Consider the following 23,626-nt stretch of genomic DNA (forward strand, 5'->3'; position numbering starts at 1 on the left):
TTCTTTGCCATGCTATATTCATTTTTGTCGATTTCATAACAGATTGAATGAAACAGGTTTCGCTTAGTTTGCTAATTTGATATTAACTAAATAAATAGGTTCGTAACTAACTAAAAAATCGATTGTAACATGTGACGGTTTACAAGAATGAAGAAATTGAACTGACTCAGAAAGGACGGGTAAATATGCAAAATACTTTAAAGCTCTGAATGTGAAAGCACCATCAGGTGTACTGTATAATTTCGACCATTGAGATCTATGAACAATTTTTTAACTTTGATTAAGAGTCTTAATTGACAAATACTTATAAAAGACATAATGGAAATCAAGATAGTGTAATTGCAATGCGTTGACCATACAATCATCACGGTTTTTTTGGTAGGAGGGGGCTTAGTAACTTAATTGTAACCCCAAAGACATTCAAACTGAAATGAGCAATTATTCATGTATATCACAAAATCTAGTTCCATTTAGAAATTGACGAAAGATTCCATACTGATTTTTTAATAATTTAATGGTTCTTATTTTGCCAAGCTTGCAATTCTATTTCGATTTCCCTATTTCTATTTGACAAATATTATTTGCTGTAGCGAAGTAATTCAAAATGATTGCTCTCATTCCTACTATGTACTGAATTTCAGGAATTTAATTAATTTGAATCGTAGTACAGCTGCATAAAACGTATCATAGTAAAGAAATATTAGGATATAAAGCTGTCCGAGGCCACCAGGGACAGATGCAGACGTGGCGCACATAAGAGCTAGTTACACACTCGCTAAAAATTAGAGAGATTCAACCGGAATGCTTCCTAAACTATGTTCTCGTCTCGTTACAGTTATATGGATGAAAGTATCCACTCGAAGCACTAGGCGTGTGTTTTGTTCAAAAAATATTTGTACTACGATATTTTAGAATAATTGTTAGACAAAGTAATGGAAATATAGATTGTTGACACTGAAACACAAATTTGAAGTCAACTAATACAGTTGGGAGTTTCCGATTGTGCCCAATATTCCACGAATCAATTAAATTAAGCGACTCTCAACAGTCGTTTGCTTTGCATAGGATTTAAGTTGTAAAGAAAATAATTTCCTAGGATTGACTTGATAGCTGTCATGGATATTTAAATAGAGGTTGTATACCTTAGGAATTTTTAAAGAATGTTTTATTCACACAACTGATGTGTATTAATGATGATTGCAATTGGGGTTAAAGAGTGTACAGCTTCGCAGGTCTTCGGGTATGCACATATGAAATTGCTGCTAGCTCCGCTTGGTAATATTTACTTCCTCGGCTGGAGAACTGATTGAAAAAGTAACGATCATTTAACCTTTATCTGATTTTTATATATTGTGTAAAGCATTCATCGCACTTTCAGGATCTCGAGGATATTGAGAGGACATTTTAGTCAGATGTGTGATTAGATCAATATATAAGATTTCCACAGCAACAAAATAGAAATAAATTCAGTCACATTACTTGAAAGTAGTATACATGTATGCCAAAATTTTCTACATTGTGCATATACAGTAGCAAACAACATTACGATACAAATTTCACTCTGGTAGAGGCAGAGAATATGTGTGGAGCACCCATTAAATGTGTAACATTGCAATCTGGTGGTACGAACAAGTTATGTATGTATGTATGTATGTATGTATGTATGCATGATTACAAAAGCTTTATTTCCATCTATACCTAATTGTTAACATTATTTTTAAGGACAATTACCGGAGCAGTTTCCAAGTGCTCCGTTCCATTGTCCAAAGTTAGTGCATTTAACTTGGCCATCTCCATTTAGACTGTAACCTGGGTAACATTCAACTGCAACCGTTGTATTATAGGTCCAGGTGCCTTCAGGACCTGCTGTGATTAAACGTGTGGCAAATTCTGGCTGTTGGAGCTCGTCGCAGCGTACAACTGAACATTTGTAAAATGAATATCACGAGTTAAAACATTTAAAAACAAATGTTTGTATGAAGTTGAGGAATTATGATGGCGAATCTATCATCTGTTGATCATACAATTCAATATGATGATAACCAAACACCCAATATCGACCAATATTTACAAAAATGTATATTCGTTTATGCATAATAATGCACTCATACTGCTGCAATTATTTCTAAGACCATGTTGCACTGGGTTTGGAATAGAAATATGTTTCGAAAATATTATTAGTCTAGTGTATATAATATTTTGTTCTCAGATCTTCCGAAGCACTGAAACTAGTTATATCACGGTAATATGCATATATCATTTGTTATTTCTCCTTCTTTTAATGATTGGTATTAACAAACCTTGTTTGAAGTGACGCGGGTAATTCTCAGTCTCGTAAACTTTTGTGAATATAATTTCAAATATATGTACACTGCTAGGAGTGTCCACAACCAGTAAATGCCCAGCAACAATACCATCGTGACAACATGCCTTATCTTTATTGAGAGAACTAATTGCTCAGCTGATTTTCTTCTCTAGTGGGGATTTTACTGAAGTGGAAATGGGGTTCTATGCTCTGTTTTCTAACATTTGCTAAGACCATCTGGTAATGACTATCATCATACAGATAATTATTGTCAGGTACTGATAAATTGGAAAAATGATTTGTCCATAACTTTATAATAGAGTCGTGGTTTCGTAACCTTTTTTCCGTTTGATTCGATTTCGCAATTATTATCATGCTTATGTCCTTTTTTCAGTTTAAACTTTTATAACGTGGAAATATTGAGCACTGCAGCTTTTCAAGATCGCTGAACTGTTCTCTAACGTCCAGTTCTTTAGCTTTCAATAATTATTTTGCAAACAGTTTCTTCGTTTTCATACATGTATGCTCAACCTTTTGGCCTACCATTCCCTACCATTCAGCCACATTTCCGTGTGAAACTTTGTTACGTTTAGTAGTTTCCAAGATGGTCAACTTACGGGCAAGACCTCTTTATGGGAAGAAACCTAGAAGCTGCGTCGTGTAAAATCTGTGTCGTGTCTTATTTCAATATCGACATTCGTCATTAGTAATGCCCTATGCAAATGCGCTAAAATTCGTTGCCTGCTGCTTCCTTATACCTAATTATCTGTTCTGTCAAGGTTTTCTTCCAATTTATGCAGTGACTTATATTCTTGACGGCCATTGTTTGATTCAGTATAAATGATCTGACTAGCCCTAGTTTTACATTAATATGACCTGACATAAAGGATGATCATCTATTTTTTCGACCTTATCCAACAAGTAGAACTTACTTTTTACAATAGAATATGGTCTATTAAAGATGCATATTTACCATCGGCTGCGAAAAAGGTAAAATCAGGCCCTTTACAAATGGAAAGAATATTATAGTATAACAAATGCCTACTGCTCAAAATTTTTTCTAGAATAGAGTTTGGTGCTAAACAATTGGTGTTGGAGCTAATCAGTGAGATTAACAGGTCGTTGAAATCTCCCACGCGCATGTGAATGCATTCTTTATAAAATATATCAAATTGAACCTTCAATTCTTCTGTTGTTTTGGAGTATCTTGCAATCCGATCAATTAGTTGATGGCAAAGGACCCCTAAAACCAAATATGTAAATGTTGCGTTCCATTTTACCTCTATCCCCAAACTATATCGCTGTCAACGCTCGACAATGGATTAACGCAGAATGACTTCCAATATACGTTAGTTTTTACCACTAACCATGTATGCCTTAGCCTTTCGTAACAATTCACTTTTAACATATTGACAGAGAGTGACAAAGATTTACTATGGAAAAAAACATAAGCAAAGAAAGAAATAGGCAGACATCGTAATTCTGTAATCTACCAGGACAACTTATTTCATATTATCCACACTCTTTTACCACGCCTAAAACCTTATAAAGTAGAACATTATCACGGGTGGTATACCGTGGCAGACGGGGTTTTAGTTGATTCTTTAGTCCAAGATTCTTTAGAAGGAATAAAGCAAACTGAGAGCATTATAAGAACCAGGTATAAGTGGACGTAGCCAAACTAGAAAGCTTTTGTCAAAGTTTTCACATCGAGTAAATTAGACATAAATCATCCATTATAAGTATATGCTTCACAAATACCGCATGATGATGTGTGCGTGTGTTTTGCGTTTGTGATGTTGGCTGTGCTACGTACCTGCATCTGACAAAAAATGAAATAAAGTACAATTATAACGTTATGTATATGCGGATATACGTGTTGAACGCAATGAACACTTAAAACAATAAATTGCCAGTTTAGACCATAAAACGACTTGTAAGTAACCTTTGAAAGTGTACATAGCTCGGTAACACAATGACCATACACCAGTGAATAGCTGCGTCACACAAAATACAAATGTGGCGCATGGATATTAAAAAGCCTCACTCAGCAACTAAACAAGGCAACTAGTGGCTGCCATTATAAACCGCGTCTTCCACAGCCAAACATATCTGAACTTAGAGACCATCAGAAAATTCGTCCACGAAGGCTATACATTAGGCAGCTGATTGCTGACATATTTCTGCAACAAAAGGCAGTTAAACAATATGTAAAAAAAACAATTAGAATGTCTGACCATTTTGTTGTTTCCGATAAAGACTGCTAGTAGCCTTGTTGGATGACTGAACGTTTTCTGTTTGCCCTCGCCATTGTGATTGCAATCGCTATCTTATGCGCTCCCATCGCTCACAATAGAACACACAGACGGAAGTGCTAATGAAAGGATGGTACGGGACAGGATGCTTTTCTTTCATAGGCGGCGACATCAAATTGTCCCATCAAATCGCCGTATCTGGGGATTAATGCTCAATCTTGTTTGCCTCTGGCGCATGAAGTGTAAGATGTATTCTTCTTGTGTTATCTAATGTCGTATGTTTACAATACATATAATTAGTGATCCAGCTATAAATTTGCTGCTGCGTGCACGCTCAAGTCTACAAATACCTACGACCGAAAACAGCTTTAAGACGCCCTGTCCTTGCACTGTAAAGCCAAGCGATTTGTCTATCATAAATAACACAAAGTCTTGTTTAGCCCACTGTCATGGCTATTCTGTGCGAATTAATCAACTTTGAACATCTTTGCAAAGTCAGTCTTATAGACGTTTGGGGTTCACGTACTGGGTTGGTGCCGCTGTTGATACTATAATTATACATTGTTGCAAAAGCGCTTGTAGCCTTAAATATAGAAACTTTGCATATGCCAAAAGCATGGCGCGTTTGAATGAGAATCATTTCAGCAAGGTAGTCAACATTAAACCTGTAAAAGCTGTGCTCCATTTTTGACAGCCTTGCTTCGCCATTGCTATCAATGGTAAACAACACGTGGTTGCGGACGTTCCTATTCCAACCGATGGTTGTAAGCCAGACGGCATAATTTACATGACATTTAACAACATTTGATCTCGCTTTCTCCCGTTCCTGAGTACCAGCTGTCAGTAATATATTTTTCCACTCCACAATTGCTAGCACATACCTATCACTTATATCATCATATGTGGTCTCGAACCAATAGACCATCCGGCACAACCACATCGATGTTAAGTAAACTCATTTCGCGTCCTTATTAAAGCGAAGTACTTATGACAATAACATCTCTCCTTCGTTCTGAGAGTGTCTGTTGCATGTGTTCTAGTTGTGTCGACTGTTCTAGAACAGCTGATGCGCACTTATTAACCTATCCCTGTAGGTCTCTGAGTGTTTTCATTCGTCCCAAGATGGCACAACATTTCGGTTGAGCGTCGGGTGAGTCTTGCACAAACCAACCTGACGGTAGACATCACCATTGCCGATGGGTGCTACATTATGGAGAAATCACGGGAAGTATGCTTAATGGAAGAGAACAGCGTACTGTTAAGAGTCATTGCAATGGAAGGTGAGTCTAACTGGCAGTCGCGTTCTGTGGAAAACCATACTAACCTAGACTACCTGAAGGCAACATTCAGAAGCTCCCGATACGCATTGTAGATCCAAGAAAATCGCAGGTTAATACGCTGGCGTGTGCTATTACCATTGTGATTAACAATGGTGCAATCACGTTAACATACCTCGAGCTCCTCGCTTCAAACGTGTTAGTGTATAATTTATCCCTTTTAATGCGGTTGAAAACGGCCTTACTATCCTTGACTTCCCTGAAGATCCCACAGATGATGAAATTATTGGCTACGTGCCAGGACCAGCATATATTTGCAATGATGCTGCATTGAAAGCCGCATACTTAACAGCACAGAATAGCAAGTCCTTCATCAGTATAACAGCAATGCATGCGCCTAGTTAGTATCGCGGTGATACAACACAAAGCTATCATAACATTGTCGGACTTAGAGTTAACAACAACACCAGTAACGTCTAGAGCTGCAGATGTCCCTTCATTAAATTTCGCTGTGACATCTTGGTCACCGAAATTTGCAACTTTGTAAAACACTGTAATTATTGTTGTGCGCATACATGTGGATAGCAGTGCTTAGACACTTGTTTGAAATCATAACAACTAACATTCCGTCGATGTCTTGTGCTGTGATTTCCGCAGCATGAATACGCTAATATCGGGATATCAGTATTCTCGGTCATTCGTACCATATCCAGCCGTTGCAATTATTATCCTCATATGCGAGCTTAAACTAGCAGCAAGTCAAGATACAAGAATTGCTAATTCGTTCTGCCGATATTGTGATCGAGAAGAAAGAACGCATTATTAAACCTAATACATGTACATGACATAATATTAAAGGAAACCTCTGTTGCGACAGTAACTCCATATTCATGAGATTGACACTTAGCGGTTTAGATTGGGGTCAACAAACATCGAAGAAGGGGACTTCATTGAGAAACCTACTCCGCGCAGCTAGGGCTAACTTCGCTTGCTCTGTTTGCACACCAACTCATAATCTGCCTATTAGGTGCCTTGCGTGCGATTGCTATTTCAATAACGGCGTGGATATAATTGGTGAGATGTTCTAAAGAAAAACACCTTTCAGCTGAGGAATGATAATCCCACACTCGCTCATTTTTGTAAAGAGGTGCCGCATCCCAATCATCAAAAGACGTCAGTTTCTACACCTAGGGATTGAACGCATGTCATATGCGCTCTTGGTGATAATGTTGCGGACGTGCTGAAGACCGTGTCATTTCCGGATCAGCTGATAATAAGGAAACTGACATTGTTTTTATACATCGGCGACCTCATGCTGGTATACTAATCCGAGATGATAAAGATGCGTGTCCGAAGGAAGGGTCGATAAGCCCTTCTCCTCCATGGCAGACGCATATACTTTCATGTCAGGATGTTTATGGTCGAATCATAATGATTATATACTGGATAATACACAACGAGCAAATATTTTATCTGGAAACAAATCGCGAAGGTTGAAGCTTTTATTTACTCAGATGCAGAACAACTGGGGTGCTCCGTATAGAAAGAACGGGCGCACATTAAATATTGTGAACTGTGTTCGCACTAGATTAACGGATGTCTGTGAGAATAGGTGTGGCAGGCGACGGTTCGTTATCGACAATAGTTGTATCAACGCTAGTTATACTCATTTTAGGGATACCCCATAGAGCTGTAGTTTCCTGTCTGCAGATGTATCATTAGACTCCGGCTAACCAGAAGGACAAGAAGTACGCAGAAATTCGCCTTTTGGCCCAAGCAAAGCTCACCAAAATCGTAAACCGCGTACCCAAGATAATACACTTCAAACTATCTCATACCCGTAGAAGGGCTCAAACTTATGCTTGATAAACATCACACACACACAGTCATGACGATGACCAGCATTCTCAGGCGTTTAATGGGAAAACTTTGGCATTTGTATCGAAGCGTGAACATATATGAAGATATACGTACATTACATGATTTTCTTTGACTTTGTGCCATGCTACGTACATTTGGGGACCTAATATGCTGCTGAATTATTGTTTATTAATAACATATCAAATTAACTGGACAGAGTTTTACTTAGTTCGCTACTTTTAAATTTACTTAATAAAAGTTTTTTAATTGGCTAAATCAACCGATAGTGGTATTAAGTGCGTCGTTTAAAATGAATGTGGAATTTAAAATGTACCATAAAGGATGTGTACATATCCAAAAGACTTAAAATGTTTGAATGTGTAAGCAACAGCAGGTGCACTGCACACATTTGACCATCGACAAGTATGAACAAGTTTGTAAGATTTGAATGCTACTCATATATAGCATACAATTAGAAACAACATAATAGAGCTCGAATTATAGTTGTTACATTTCATCGACCATACCCTAACCGTATTTTATTTATTTTCGCATTATTTTGCTGGTTGGGTTTATTAACTGAATTTGAACTCCAGAGACACTGAATATAAAATGCCCAATTATACAGGTGTATCACTAAACATTTCATATTATAATTCTAAATTGAAGTGGTCTTGTTTGCCAAGTTTGCACGGGCTTCGAAGATCTATATAAGGTGGCACCTGAACATTCACATTATAACACCAAGAACATCGAGAATGTTATTTTTACGAATAGTCGTGAGAAAGAATGTAAACCAAAAAGTTCCAACATTAAGCAGAAAGATGTATAATTTCTTCCTATTCATTAATATATATGTTCAAATGGTCATCTACAATGCTTAATGAACTCATTCTGATTTGAAATAAAACGTAAGTTTTAACATGCCAACAATGTTGCTTGCCAACCATAACACCCTTATCCCAGCAAAAAGTACTTCTATTACCCCGTTCCCATATGACGAATCTGCTTTGCTGTATAAAAACATTTTTCTAACTTTTTGCTCCTTCTATGCACTAAACTACAGGAATTTGATTAATTGAATTGTATTATTCCTGCATTAAAATTATCATAGTAAAGAGAACGTAGGATATCAGATCGCCTGAGAAAACCAGAAACAGATACTGAGGATACGCCTGACAAGCTAGTTTCGCTAACCCTTAAAAATGCGCGTGATACAACCGGAATGATTTCTAGAGTAAGCTTTCGTTACTGCCAGCTGGATAAAAGTGTCCACAAAAATAGGCATATATATTGTTCAAACAAGTTTATACAACCAGATTTAGAATAATTATTAGACAAAATATTAGGAATGTAGCTTTCAAGTCAATGAATGAAGGCGGCAGTTCAGGTATGTGCCCGGTGTATCATATATATCTATATAAGTATGTATGCATGTTATGCATGTATGTAAGTATGTAAGTATGCATGCATATCTGTCTGTCTGTACACATGCACGCATGTACGTTCGTACGTACGTATGGATGTATGTATGTATGTATGTATGTATGTATGCATACATGTATGTGCATGTATGTATGTATGATTATAAAAGCTTTATATCCATTTATACCAATTTGTTTACATTATTTTTAAAGGAGCTTTATCATGGCAGTTACCGGAGCAGTTTCCAAGAGTTCCATTCCATATTCCAATGTTAGTGCATTGAACCAGACCATTTCCGTTTAGACTGTAACCTGGGTAACATTCCACAGCAACCGTTGTAGTATAGGTCCAGTTGCCTTCAATACCTGCATTGACTAAACGTGTGGCAAATTCAGGCTGTGGTAGCTCGTTACAGCGTATCACTGAAATTGCGTAGCATAAATATAACGAGTCAAACAAATTTAGAAATAAATGTCGAAAAGAAGTCGAAGAATGAATATGGTGGGTCTATTTTGTTCTGAAACAATTTCTATTAATCACTTTGAAGATAACTAAAGGTCCCATTTTCATATATAATTACTGCGGATGAAGATGAATGTATGTATGTATGTATGTATATATGTATGTATGCATGTATGTGTATGTACATATGTATGCATGTAAGCATGTATGCATGTGTGTATGCATGTACATATATATATATATGTATGTATGTATGTATGTATGTATGTATGTATGTATGTATGTATGTATGTATGCATGTATGTATGTACTTATGTATGTATGTATGTATGTATGTATGTATGTATGCATGTATGTATATGTGTGTGTATGTATGTATGTATGTATGTATGTGTCTTTGTATGTATGTATGTATGTATATATGTATGTATGTGTCTTTGAATGTATGTTGGTTAACGGGACTCGTCACCTACTGTATGGGCAACAGTGAGAACACGATGAGTAGAGAAAGGGGTAAATTTCAGAACCTTACCATAATCCCTAGGAAGCCAATCGCAACCAAGCAACAGTAAACCTGAACCGTAAGCCAATAGGTAAAATAAATATATACTGAACAAAAGGATACGCAAAAAAAGATGTAGGCATGCTAGGCAAATTCAGTAACTTATCAGGTAAGTGTTTTTACACAATCCACACCTTTTCGCTTAGAACATGATGACATGATGCAGACGGGGTTTTAGTTGATTGCAGACACTTATAAAAATATAGAAATCTAATGAGTATATTATAAGACTGTGAAGCAGAGGGTACACGTATTAAAAGGAGAACTATTTTGCTATTGTTTACATGACGACCAATTTAGACTTGTAATCATTTAAACAGTACTTGCTTTACTCGTTTCGCATTTTGATGTGTCCGTGTGTTTGCTTTTGTGCAGATACATCTTTTGCCTACTTAATGCCGTCAAAAATGTAAAATGTTCAATTATAAAGTTAAATAGGTGATGATATACATGTTGAATACAATAAACAAGATCAATGTATTGCATTTTTAGACCAATGCAGGGTATGTAAATAAGTTTTGAAAGCTTACCAAACTCGATAATCTAATAACCCTGTATCTTTGAAACGCCGGGCTAAATGAAAGACAAACGTGGCCGAAGGACATGTGAACCACATAAAATGGCTAAATAAGCAATGGAGAAGGCGACTAGGGTCTGTCAGGATAAACCGTAGAGTCTTCCGCAGTCAAAAACTTCTGCATTTAGAGACCATCAACATATTCCTCCACGACGGCACATCACTCAGCAGGCGATTCCAAATATACCTTTGCAAAATAAGGAAATTAAAGAATGGTGAAAAGACAATTACAGCAGCTGCCCATTGTATTATTTCGGGCTGCGCTCGTTATTACGATTGCAATAATAATTATTTTGCTCTCATCGCTTACATTAGAAAACGCAGATCGGAGCGCTACTGAAGGCAGAGCGCGGGACAGAATGCTGGTCTTCCGAGGGCAGAGACATGAGGTAGTCGCATGTCCCAACGCAAAAAACAACAACGACAAGTGGCTGTTGTTATTGTACTTGTTTTTGGTTTTAGATTTTTAGTGATCACCATTTGTGCTGTATAGCACGATATGCAAGGTCGATTTAAATCAGACCTCTTTATACTCCCTTTTTTGTTGTCCGTGATAGCACCATCGTTGTGATGAGACTCGGCATTCTTGCAGAATTCTACATCGACGTAGGTGCGTGACGCCATGCCGCCCTCTGCCGTAAGAAGTTCGTTGCTTTACCCATCGTCGGTGCAGATCTTAATATTTATATCTCTTGGTACTGTATACAATCAACCTTGCCAATGGCGTATTATCGATTTTCATCATACCGTTGTTTCAACTATCAGTGCAACTATAGGCTTCTTTCCAGGCCAAACGTATGTTTGCACTGGTGCTGCCACGAAGGACGTATACCTAATTATCTACAATATCAATTCCTGCAGCTGTTTTGCTGCATTACATGGTCCTAGTTATCATCGATTCTACGCAAAGTTTTCGGAACAGCGGCCGATTGACACTTAGCAACAAAAAGGTGGTCACCGAAGCGTATGTAACGTTGTACATCCATGTAAACATGGTGTTTCTGACACATATTGATAGCAGTGATCTGACACTTATATGAAATGTTCACTACTTTTTATGTCTGCCGTTTTTGTGATCGACATGAAAGACGTAACATTCTTGCAACTACTACATATACAATACATAGGAACGAATAGCAAACCAATGTTGAGAGAGTATCTGCCCCTCAATGGGTTCGACACTTAGCGTTCAGATTGAGGTTGACAAATATTAAGTATTGGGACCGCCGATAGTACACGAAGCCAACTCACTTGCAGCTAGTGTTAATTGCGCTGTCGTTGTTTGCACACTAACTGAATGTCTCTCTACAAGGCGACTTGGGCACGACTGCTACTTCAAAAAACGTCGTGGATATAATTGCAGAAATGGTCTAACAAAACATATTTCACCTGAGGTATGATAATCCCGCACTCGCTCGTTTGACAGCAACATGGCACAGTTTAAAAAAAAATGTATTGCATCCCAGTAATCAAAAGGCATCAGTTACTGCACCTGCGGATAGAAGGCATGGTATATGGACCCTTGGTGAGAATGTTGGCGTGGAGATCAGCACACATCGACGAGAAGATATAAATGCATGTACGCAGGGAAGACAAGCCCGACTCCTCCAGCTTAAATATATTAACATTCTTGCCAGGGTGCCTATATATTAAGTATAATGCCAATATACTGGGTAATACATAACAAGCACATGTTTCGTCTGGAAATGTTTTGCGTTCGTTGAAGTTGTATTTTCTTCAGATGCAAAACATCGGTGTGCTCTGTTCAAAAAGATCAGGCGGAAAATAAATTTAGTAGATTGTGATGACGTTACGCTCATTTGATGGTCTTTTGTCAACAATAGTTGCGTCTACGTTATTTATACTCAGTGTAGTGATAATACATTGAGCTGAATGCTTCTTTTGGCGGCCGTGACTTTTGTTAGACGCCAACTGACCAGGACTGACAAGAAGTAAGATGAAATTCACATTTTAGGCCAAGCAACTCTCAGATCGATCACAATATGTGTATCTAAGACTCTACACTTCAACGTGAACTCATTTCCGCATAAAGCTTCAAACTGTGGATATTTCTGCCACGTTTGTCGAAGCAGAGAAAGCTCATATATCATAGAATGTCCTATACTCATGGAAAATCGCACTGGATATGCTTTATAAGCAGTTCATTTTTGTCTGGGGAGCTCTAGGATTATTCCAAGTGCACCTCCTGCAGTGTGGTTCTATGGTTTAAAACGCAGATGTACCTTGATCAGATATGTTCATGTAGCAAATATTCTGATTTTAGGTGCAGATTCATCCAGTATAAAATAACGACTAATAATGCCTCTCTTAATCATACATAAACTTACTTGGAAAATAGCGGCAACCAAACCTGGAATAAAACACGAATTCGAAGGAGTGCGAACTTATTACAACTGTTTAATGATCCCAATATAACAATAAACTAATCGAAACACAAATATTTCAAGTATTTCTACTGCGACAATGAAGACAGTGTACACATTGGTAGAGCATATGGGAAATAATGACCTGATATAAACACATTATATGGTGCACTAAAATAAGCTTTGTATTGGTATATACCCCTCTATGCTGTCAAATTTGTCATGCAATTCATCAGAGAGGCTTTTAACGTTTGGTTCAATTTCGTATACGTCAGTATGGATTTCAATTGTAGTTTGTGACTCCAATCTGTAGAAAATATGTGGATTAACCTGTCGATATCATTTATTATTCCCAGTTTAATAGTTTAAAAATTGTTCAGTCATATAGCTACGATTTCTGCAGTGCAACAGTGTAGCAGTTTATAGTGATCATCACTGACACATCATAATGCAGACAGTTAGCATGGTGTCCTGCCTAGTCACATTATCTCGACGGCAGGCGGACCAGTCCTAACATTTACCACGTGAGCTGAGCGCCAAGCGAGGAAAATGTTAGTACCATTTTGTAAGCCTTTGGTATGACTCGGCCGGCGTTCCAACCCGTGACCTTCCACCTGCTCTAACCACTTAGGCCACCGGAGAGGTCATATCATCAGGAAGAATAGTTAAGAAGGACACACATTATGAACTTCACAAGAGACATGCACATAACTGGAAAACATAGAGTCTGTGATGCCAGTCTGTGAACAAGAAAAACAATTACAACAAATAATACGGTCTGTAGAGTATAACGGGATTTTGGAGGAAAAACGTTATGCAAAAACTTAAGCACTTTCTACTAAGATGTTTAATCGTTGTATTTTATATTAATAACATATATATATTGTCCACTAAGAATATTCAGGATTACCTCATTGTAATTCATGTTCTTCTTTAGTTCAATTTTTACAGAGAGATCATTACAAAATTCAGGAGGAGGTAATCTGAAAACAGTTTCAAAAGTATTTATTTATGGAGAATTTATATGTGAATATTTAGCCCCAGTAATATTTGCTAAACGCACTAGATGTTCATATTTACGGGACCGCACATATAATCAGTTATATCCTCTTAGCCCTGGTCGTTAGTCGAATTGTAAAGGTATAATTCGATACAAACGACTTGAGGAGATATTGAGTATGCTAAGGACGAAATTCAAGCTAATATATTTAAGGCACCAGCCATGTTATCACATCCTTGATCTACACCGTGGTGTTAAAGTATTATCTCCTAAACACGTCAGCACTCTAGCGGTTAATGTTTCGTTCTAGAATGCAACCTTAAGATTTTGATCTGCATCGTGGTCCCTCGTAGGCACGGCCCAAAGTGTGATTCTTTCTACCGCCATATTTATGTTACCTATGATGTTGTGAGCACCCTTGGCAACAAGAAGAACGCCGTTTCCGTCAACGGATCTTCTCTCGATGAATTTTCCCAACAGCGCGACAGAGTCGTCGAGGTTTTGTTTTCGAAGCACGTCCTTGCTGTCAGCATACTTTTTTTACCGACGCGATATTTTCGTCGAGTAATCGTTTATCATCGCTTTTTATAGATCCTGTATGAAGAGGTGATCTAGTCCGTCACGCGTGTAAATTCATTCAGGGGCCCGAGAAGCCTCAACAAGTCATAGCTGGGGATGGGCCTCATTACCGCCGCTGCGGAAGTCAGAGGTCTATACATTTATTGACATGTGGCCCACGGCGCTTTCAAAGCCTTTTGAGAAACCAAGACACCACTCGGACAACAGCCTTAAAGGCCGCCGCATTTTCACCGTCAGGGAGGGTTTAGATGCCAGCTATTTCGGGACAATATCATGTTGACCTACTTACTCTAACTCAGCAGTGTCCGCAGAGGCAGTGGTATGCCTAGGAAATCTCTGTAACTTCAGAGAGGTGAGTGCGAGTGGATCGCAATGATTGGCTCTCATATCAAACATATGACTTTGACCTAAAATGATCATGACCTGCGTGTTGCAGATTTGGTGGCTTCCAACTTGCAGAAGGATAAAAGAGGAGAACCTAAAGCAATAGAGGATGCAATATCTTCTAGGCACTTCTGTCACATCCCGTTATGCTGACACCTCATACGCTAATGATTAGGCACCAATTAGCGAGTTCGCAAATCTTCAAACTGCCATCTGTGTTTCGAAATGGCCGTAGGTTCGCGTTGTGGTCCCATCAGGTCCGAACCATTTCTCGTGACAAGCAGGGAGAAGCCCATCTGGACTTTGTTCAAATGAGGTTTGAACAGGTGTGACGCAAGTCTCATCCTACATGTGGCTCTTGAGATGTAGCATATGCCGAAGTGACTTAACTGTCGATCTTCTGCACCCTTTTTCGCTTTGGGTCTCTGCGCTGTCTGCTCACAGTGCAGATTACATATTGTGGCTTAGGCCCACGAACTCATTTAATAGGTCTCCGTTTTATTCGTCTTTTAACTGTTTACCCTTGTTCATAATATATTTAATATGATAAAACGCAGAATCTGATTTGTCATACTTATTTGATATCATGCTAATTCGCCTTTAATTTCTGGTTCAATCACGAGACACCTATCATCATTAGTTATTACCCATGATTTGCACCAATCATAACCAAAATGTTATGAAATGGTATTGATGCACTAAAACAAATAGTGGGACACAGTATATAATTACTTAAGAATACAGGTATAAGTTCTTTACAAGCGATATCCAATAACATCAGGGAGTCTTTTTCAATATAAATTTAAGCTGATATTCGTTATGTACTAGCAAAGACGTTTTCTGACTAATGATTGAGAGAAATTCGAGTTGTGATTCTTTATTAATTTTATTTAGGAGGTTATTAAAAAGTCCAGTTATTGAGAGGGGTATTTTTAAGTAAATAATTACACTGCATTTCTGCAAAGTTACATGTTGTTGTTATGATTGTATCATCAATAATATTTTATGCAAGTTGCTCTAAAGAGTTACACATAAACGAAACTCGTTCCATCTAACTCACAGTTTTCATTAAAAAAAAAAAAAACTCGTGTTGATCTTTTCTCGAAGTTATCAATTACAACATTGTCTGAAAATGATAAACATTTTGTTATTATTGTCTGATGTATTGTTTAATAATTATTTATTGCTAGTGTCTTTTTGAATATATGTAAATCATAGCTGGAGAGATTATAAGTGAATAGAGGATACATTTTTTGAAACAAGCAACGTTACATTTGTTTTGACAATTGAGACACTTTACATATTTTTAATTCCTTTTGTAAATGTATCTTTTTAATACTGCTCCTAAAATCTTCAGTTATTCGCAATGATTTCTTTACCTATATTCACGACATCTTTAAGTTATAATTATTGATTTTTGTTCTAAGAATATTCTAAGCTAAGTCGGAAATGTGAACTGTTTTTACAAGAAAGCGATTAGGTTTTTGTATATATCGAAAGCATTGACTTCGAACATGCTAAACAAAGACATAGAAATTAACAAATTAGTTAACGTGAATACAATTTGTATGTGAATCATTTTAGGAAATTAATGAAATACCATTTGTAAATGAACTGTCAAATATCTCTGCCGAGAACATATTTTTCCAAATATATGTAGCTTTGTGACATTACTTGAGCAATAGTAAAAGTACCATTGCATCTATGAATTGTCAGAGTTTATATGACAAATCCAAGAGGAGAAATATCTTACATGTTTTATGACACAACTAGTTTTGAATTTATTTACTACAAGATACACATTTCATACAAGAGTGAATATTATACGTAGCCAATGAGAATATTAATCTTTTCTACAAGCACTTTTTAAGTAAATTTAGAGGAATAGCAGTTTTTGACAATAATTTCGAATTTAAAATAAAGCAAATACAAAAAGACACACAGTGAACTAAGGTTAATATAGAAAAGCCAAAAGAAAATAAGAACATAACGTTATCAACTATTTATGGTCCAAAAAGTTATTGTTATCAACAGTTGAAAACAAACTGAAATGACTATCCTGATAACTTGATAATCTTAGGAATTTTTTAAAAATTTAGTTTAGAATCTACAACATGTTATATATAATTATTTCAGACGGAAGAACTCAAGATAATGATATAAACTGATAGAGGTGATCAATGAATCTGGAATCATCTTGTCTGGATAGAGATTCGTTGAGAAAATAACAAAATACATTTTTAGGGTTATTCACTAAAGAGCAAGACTTGTTTTTTTTTTCCTGGGTTGGGAGAACTTTCTTATATATATATTGAAGTAGCGGATATTGTACCAGAGAATAAAATGGACCATTCCCACTTAATATTAGTGTATACAATTCAAATCATCAAGAAGGGAAACTCATTTGGAACTTCAATAACTCACTACTTAATGACAGAATATATATTTAAAATATAAAACAAATAATTTAAAACAGCAAGTGAAAATAGGTGTCACATTCTTATGTACACAATGACGTCAGTAATAATCCAAATGATGCAATAAAATTTAAGAAAAATGGCCAATTAATTTTTCAAGCTCTTCAAATGGAGAAAATGCTAAGAGATACTAGATAGAGATATAATTAAAGAGAGTCAATTTTATCAGATGATAATGAAATGATCAACACTAATTTGATACAAAAGAAAATGAATTGCACAAATTGCGTCAGGAAAAATCTTAGGGATCATGAGATCCGGTCCAGACTTAGATGGATTAATTAATTACTATCAAGCTAGTTTTATGGCTGGTATATCTACTTCTAAGAAACCTAGATCAGTATACGATGTATTCTTTTACACTGAAAAGCAAAGCATACCACGCATGCTAGTATATGATGACTTCGGAAAAGCTTTGGATGCTCTGGAATGAGAACTTGTATTTATTTATTTTGGTTATTCATTTATAACAATGGATTCGAAACTTGTATCAGAATATGAAATCGCAGGTTACCGTTAATAGACTTGGTTTCATATTTAGAGAAGGTGCAGAATGTGTGTATTGCTATCCCGTGCAGATACAGCGATTAATTATTAAAAATGACACACATATATATATATATATATATATATATATATATATATATATATATATATATCTGTGTGTGTGTGTCTTTGTGTGTGTGTGAGTTTAGGTTTAACACTTTTTCAGTCATATTGCTACGATGTCTGCAGTGTGGCAGTTTATAATGATGTCTAGCACTGGGGCATCATGCAGCAGACATGTAGCATGATGTCCCACCCAGTCACATTATTCTGACACCGGGACAACCAGTCCTAACACTAACCTCTTATCTATCGAATCTCAACATGAAAGCTTGAAAAAATATCTAACTGCATATACGACCCCATTTGTTCTTGGAACAAAGAAAGGCTGCATACATTTGTATATTATCTTGGTAAAAGATACATACATATAAGAAACTAAGATACTAATTAAATCAAAAACTCACTTTAATCTATCAGATCAACTAGATTGGACAAGGCACACAAAAGTATAATCTAATTTGGTTTCAGTCTAAATTTCTGCAAAGAGTAGTTATTTCATCAAATACTTTTCTAGGAACAATTGGAATAGCAAATAATAATAAATGTTCTTTTTGTACCGATTCTACTGCAACGTTAACATGCCTTTCTTTGGACCTATGCAACTGTGAAGCAGTAATGAAAAATCAGCCAGTGGGTTACAAACAACATTAATGTTTCATTTACAGAATAGTTCTCTGTATCTTAGAAGCATGCAATGCATTTTAATGTTATGTTGCTGATCGCTGAAAGGTAGCTGTATAATACGTGCCATTTTTACGCGTCTTTGTTTATATTTCTTGAAATGATACTACTCTTGTGAGATGGAATTAGCCTAAAGAAACAATAAACTAGAATGTTTTGAAACTGACTTTAACACATTCATTAATTTAATTCTATAGTAGCCAAATACTGTATATTATCTGAAATTATTTAGATATATGTATGAAAATGAGTTTATACATCTAGTCTCTTGAATTATCTCTTTGTTATATTTTGATACATGTCATCAGAAAGTAGTCTTTTATTAGATTGATAGATAAATATTTTAAATAGTTATACTCTGATAGCATTTCTGTTTCTTAGCATCTTTTGTTCCTCTATTTTCTCCTTTTTTCCTATATCTTATAGAGTTGTCTGTCTTCAGGCTATAAGGATATATATATATATATATATATATATATATCGACGTGAGTTACAAAGATGTAAATACTTATATAAATGTACTATCTACAGCAAATGCTTGTTAGCTTTGAACGTAAAACATATGGAATAATTATTATAACTACCACTTTCACAGCTAGTTCCGTTGTAGCCAGTGTCACAACGACACGAGAAGCCTCCATCTGTGTTGGAACAGTGTCCATAATTGTGACATGGTGTTTGCATCGTGGTGCATTCATCAATGTCTGCAAAACGTGCAATAAATGATGTATGCTAAAATCATCATTCATGTTGATGTCAGAAAAAAATATTTTATTAATATAGTCATAAATTATTGAATATCATGTCATAAAAGTTGCGAATCTCTCTCTCTCTCTTTATATATATATATATATATATATATATATATATATATATATATATATATATATAATATGTATAGTTTGTACGCTGTATCAGTGATTTACCACGAGATGTATACATTTTTCATTAAAAGGAAACGAGGCCTGCCCGAGTTACCTTATAATGAAAAATTTATACAACGAATGGTATATCATTGATGTAGCGTACATATTATAAATATATTTTATTTATACTACATACAAGGTTTCCTTTCATATGGGAGATAAATGTGACGGCCATACACAGTGCACTTATGTGAAATGAAATCTTCCCAACCCCTCGCATGTATGTGCGCTCAAACAAGACGTTCTGTATTGATTCATAATTTCCTGTACACTTCATTCATATTAATTCCTATATGTTTCCATTAGCAATATTAAACGAAATGAAAACACAAGGCCGATAGTTGACATTCAAATTTCTTTCTCAATAATATGCATGCAAACATCGAATTTGCAGCGTTCCTTGTAATGAACAGCAACAGTGAGCAATTGCTTTTATAGCAGCAGTACGATTCGAGCCAGAAACATCAAAATAATGAAGGTACAAGAGATAATTAAACAATTTAACCTGAACAACATTTCATTGACATCGTTTATGTCCATATTTTGCTATTCCTACTGACTGTCATTGTTACTTTCAATACTTATCCTACGTTTCTGCTGTGTGGGCCCTTTTTGAGAATTCGCCTGTTGAAATAAGTTGACCCAGTTAGGATCTCGTTCAAGTTTTCCGGGAGGTTCATAACAAACATATTTTATACGGTGACGTTTGATCCATAGAATGTGTTGCTGATAATCTGATTCTGTTGAATATTACACGTTTGGGAGTTTGAAATACTACAGTCTTTTGTTGTGCTGTTGGAAATGTCTTTATTGTGGGGGTTAATAGCATCATTACTTGGTGGCCGGTGTTTGGAGTACGTCTGTTGTTGTTTGTCACTAATGTTTGAGTATCTGTTTTTTGACTACATTTTTGTGGCTAGAATTTGCATTATATCAGTTAGGGGAAAGTTTTTTTCTTCTGAATTAGGTACTTTCGGCTGCCAGTGTTCTTTAATTTCTTTTTTTCTGTACTATTTGCATTTTCTTTCATTGTTTTATGATGCACCCAAGTTTGTCAATTGCAACGACTCGTTTCCTAAACCATTTTCCGTTTGTCACTGAAATTGGTATAGTATTGGGCGCAATGTAGAAATGATATTCACGTTGAGAAAAGTCTGCTGGTCTTAGCTCAGCATATCGTTTGTCGTTTGTAGCTAACAAGTGAATCTCTCTCTTCATTGTTTTCTTTTCTTCATACATCGTAGGATTAATATCGTTGATAACCTTGATATTGTCTCCTGTTCTTGGTTTTGTCTGCATTTCAGTGAGTTCACGATACTCGAATCCATTCACATCTTTCTTTAATGTAACATGCTTCTCATTTCAGATTGCAATATTAGGTCATTCCCCTCAAACCAAAATGTGCAGAGTTGTTAAACCACAATGTGTTAACAAAGTTTTCATGTGTTTCCATCCCCATTCCTTTTTTGCTATACAAGGAATGTATTTCTTCGTCTGTGATCGGTTGACTCCGATTGGGTTTATTTCCTTTTCCTTTAGATTTTAAATATTTTTGCTGAGCCCAAAGAGCTTCCCTTGTTACTGCAAACTTTGTATCTGCTCCACTCAATGATTGTACTTGCACATGTCTTGATTTTAAGGTGGCGATCAATGGAGCTGATAATGCTTCTTAACCAGGTATTTTCAAACTCAGATCCATCTTTTCTCCTAACACTGAGTATAAAACCAACCAGGTGCTGATCCGATTCAGATGGGTGTATCTTGTGCAAATTCAGGAATGCGTTGTTTGACTGAAAAAATTGTCACTAGCCTTACATCAAAAGGTATGTTTTTTAAAGTGTTTGCATTATGCTTACTTTCTATAAATTTCATTAAATAATCAAGTTTCTTTCTTCCTTAACACAATGATCATTTTCATTTTAAAATGTCTCAGACATTTTTCTATCAAACTCTCCAATTAACTCACAGTTTAGTAGATTAAAGTAGATGTCATTGTTTTGTTTAATTTTCCACAGAGTTGCAGTGTTTGATTTGTGCCAGAGAGAGAGAGACTGAACACAACAGTGTTGACAGAGATGACACAGGGTGTAGCTCGATAATATGTATTCCTGTATTGAGCATTGTTGGGTTTTTAAGTATAAACATGTTAGTTTCTAAAAAAAATATTTTAGATGAAAATCATTTTCTTGTTAAAGTGTCCTTTTTAAGTGTAATATTCCAACAAATTCATATCCATGTTTGGAGAGTACAATAGCTATAAAAACTTTTTCATTATGCCTATTCATACCCCATGGGCAGATCAACATTTGATATACCAGTACTATTGGTATATCAAGTTGCTTTATACCAACACTTTAAAGGTCATATTGTTTTTAATGTATGTGGTATAAATAAATAAATAAATAAATATATATATATATATATATATATATATATATATATATATATATATATATATATATATATATATATATATATATATATATATATATATATATATATATACATACATACATACGTACGTACATACAGGTACATTTGACTTCAAACGTCGGGAAGTCTCGACACATACTCAGAGGAGAAGAACATATATATTACGTCTTATAGATACATTTTGTTTCAAATATCACCAAAAATATTTGAGGTCGATAATATAGAATTTTCATGCAATATTTGATGTTGCTAGATGAACAGACTGCGATCGTCCTTCTCCACATTCTGCTGAATACAGTGAAGACAACATTTGATTATGAATTTCAAAAATGGAGTTCACAGTCAAACGCCCACCTTGCCAAACATCTCTTAACATTCTGCAATTAAACATGGATGGAATGTGTTGATTACAACGATAACACAAATTAAGTCATTCCTTCTGATTGCAAACAATCTGCAATAATGATATCCCATAGAGCTTCTGTTGCCGAATGTCTCCGACAGACGCCGTTGCCAGAGATATCAGTATAACAGAGATTGCATTATGAATGCCCAAATGTTGCCTGAGTATGTTTCTCCGCTTAAAATGTATATGTTGTGATTAGACTTGAATCAAAGTAGACCATTATATTGGTAGATACCGTTGAGCGAGTTTTTGTTTTTAAAGTAGTGCAAGTGCTTAAGGTCTTCAGAGAATCTTTGTAAAAATGACCAATTTAACAAACAGAAAAAACACAGACGAAAAACCGTTTAATTGATACACGTTTTTATGCATATTGATCTAGTATAAGCATTATCTCAACACTATTGATCTCGCGCAGTACTGATTATAAATCTGAATTTTGATTCATTAATACAGCTGTATCACATTAATGAACATGTAATTGTTATCTTGATTTAAATAACACATCGAACGCGTGTGGGCGATATCATTTTTAACATGAATAGCAATAGCGCGCAATTCTCTTGAATGAATATTATCAACATTATAAACATTTTTAATTATTCATAAGGAACAAAGCAGATTTAGTCAGTATCAACGGTATGACTAAGTGTATATGCAAAAAATGAGTGTTTAATTAGAGAAGCAATTTAAATACTGATTGGCGAAATTTGTACCCCTGGTAAAGCCTGGCATTTAGATAATAGCTAAAACAGAACGGCTTACAACTGCACTCAATCAGATCATATTGTATAATATTTCATGAATAAGGGGTCGTACCTAGCTAACTTATCTTTAAACAGCTAGGTGGCAGCATGGAACAAGGCGGTCTTTGATTGTTTGCAGCATGATATTTAATGCTAAACAAACTAGCAATACAAAAATAGCATCTTCATCGTGCCTAACCAAATGTCTCAGTTGGATGGATTATAGTTATTATCGTCGGCGAACGAGGGTTTAAAAATGCCGAAGAGCTAAGCCATCTGGA

At 35.8% G+C, this 23,626-nt stretch overlaps 1 protein-coding gene across 1 annotated transcript in view; it reads right to left on the reverse strand.

Moving 5' to 3' along the window:
• Positions 1-23,626, reverse strand: part of LOC149807846 (uncharacterized) — a 263,634-nt gene that overhangs the window by 46,921 nt on the left and 193,087 nt on the right. Inside the window, exons 15-17 of the mRNA XM_089971376.1 lie at positions 19,422-19,541; positions 9,356-9,544; positions 1,732-1,920 (exon numbers count right to left, since the gene is read on the reverse strand). Coding sequence (XP_089827502.1) covers positions 1,732-1,920; positions 9,356-9,544; positions 19,422-19,541 — 498 coding nt within the window. The remainder of the gene's footprint in view (positions 1-1,731; positions 1,921-9,355; positions 9,545-19,421; positions 19,542-23,626) is intronic.

The sequence above is a fragment of the Sinohyriopsis cumingii genome, chromosome 1 (assembly GCF_028554795.1).
Source record: "Sinohyriopsis cumingii isolate HCF-2022 chromosome 1, ASM2855479v2, whole genome shotgun sequence".
NCBI classification, from domain to species: domain Eukaryota; kingdom Metazoa; phylum Mollusca; class Bivalvia; order Unionida; family Unionidae; genus Sinohyriopsis; species Sinohyriopsis cumingii.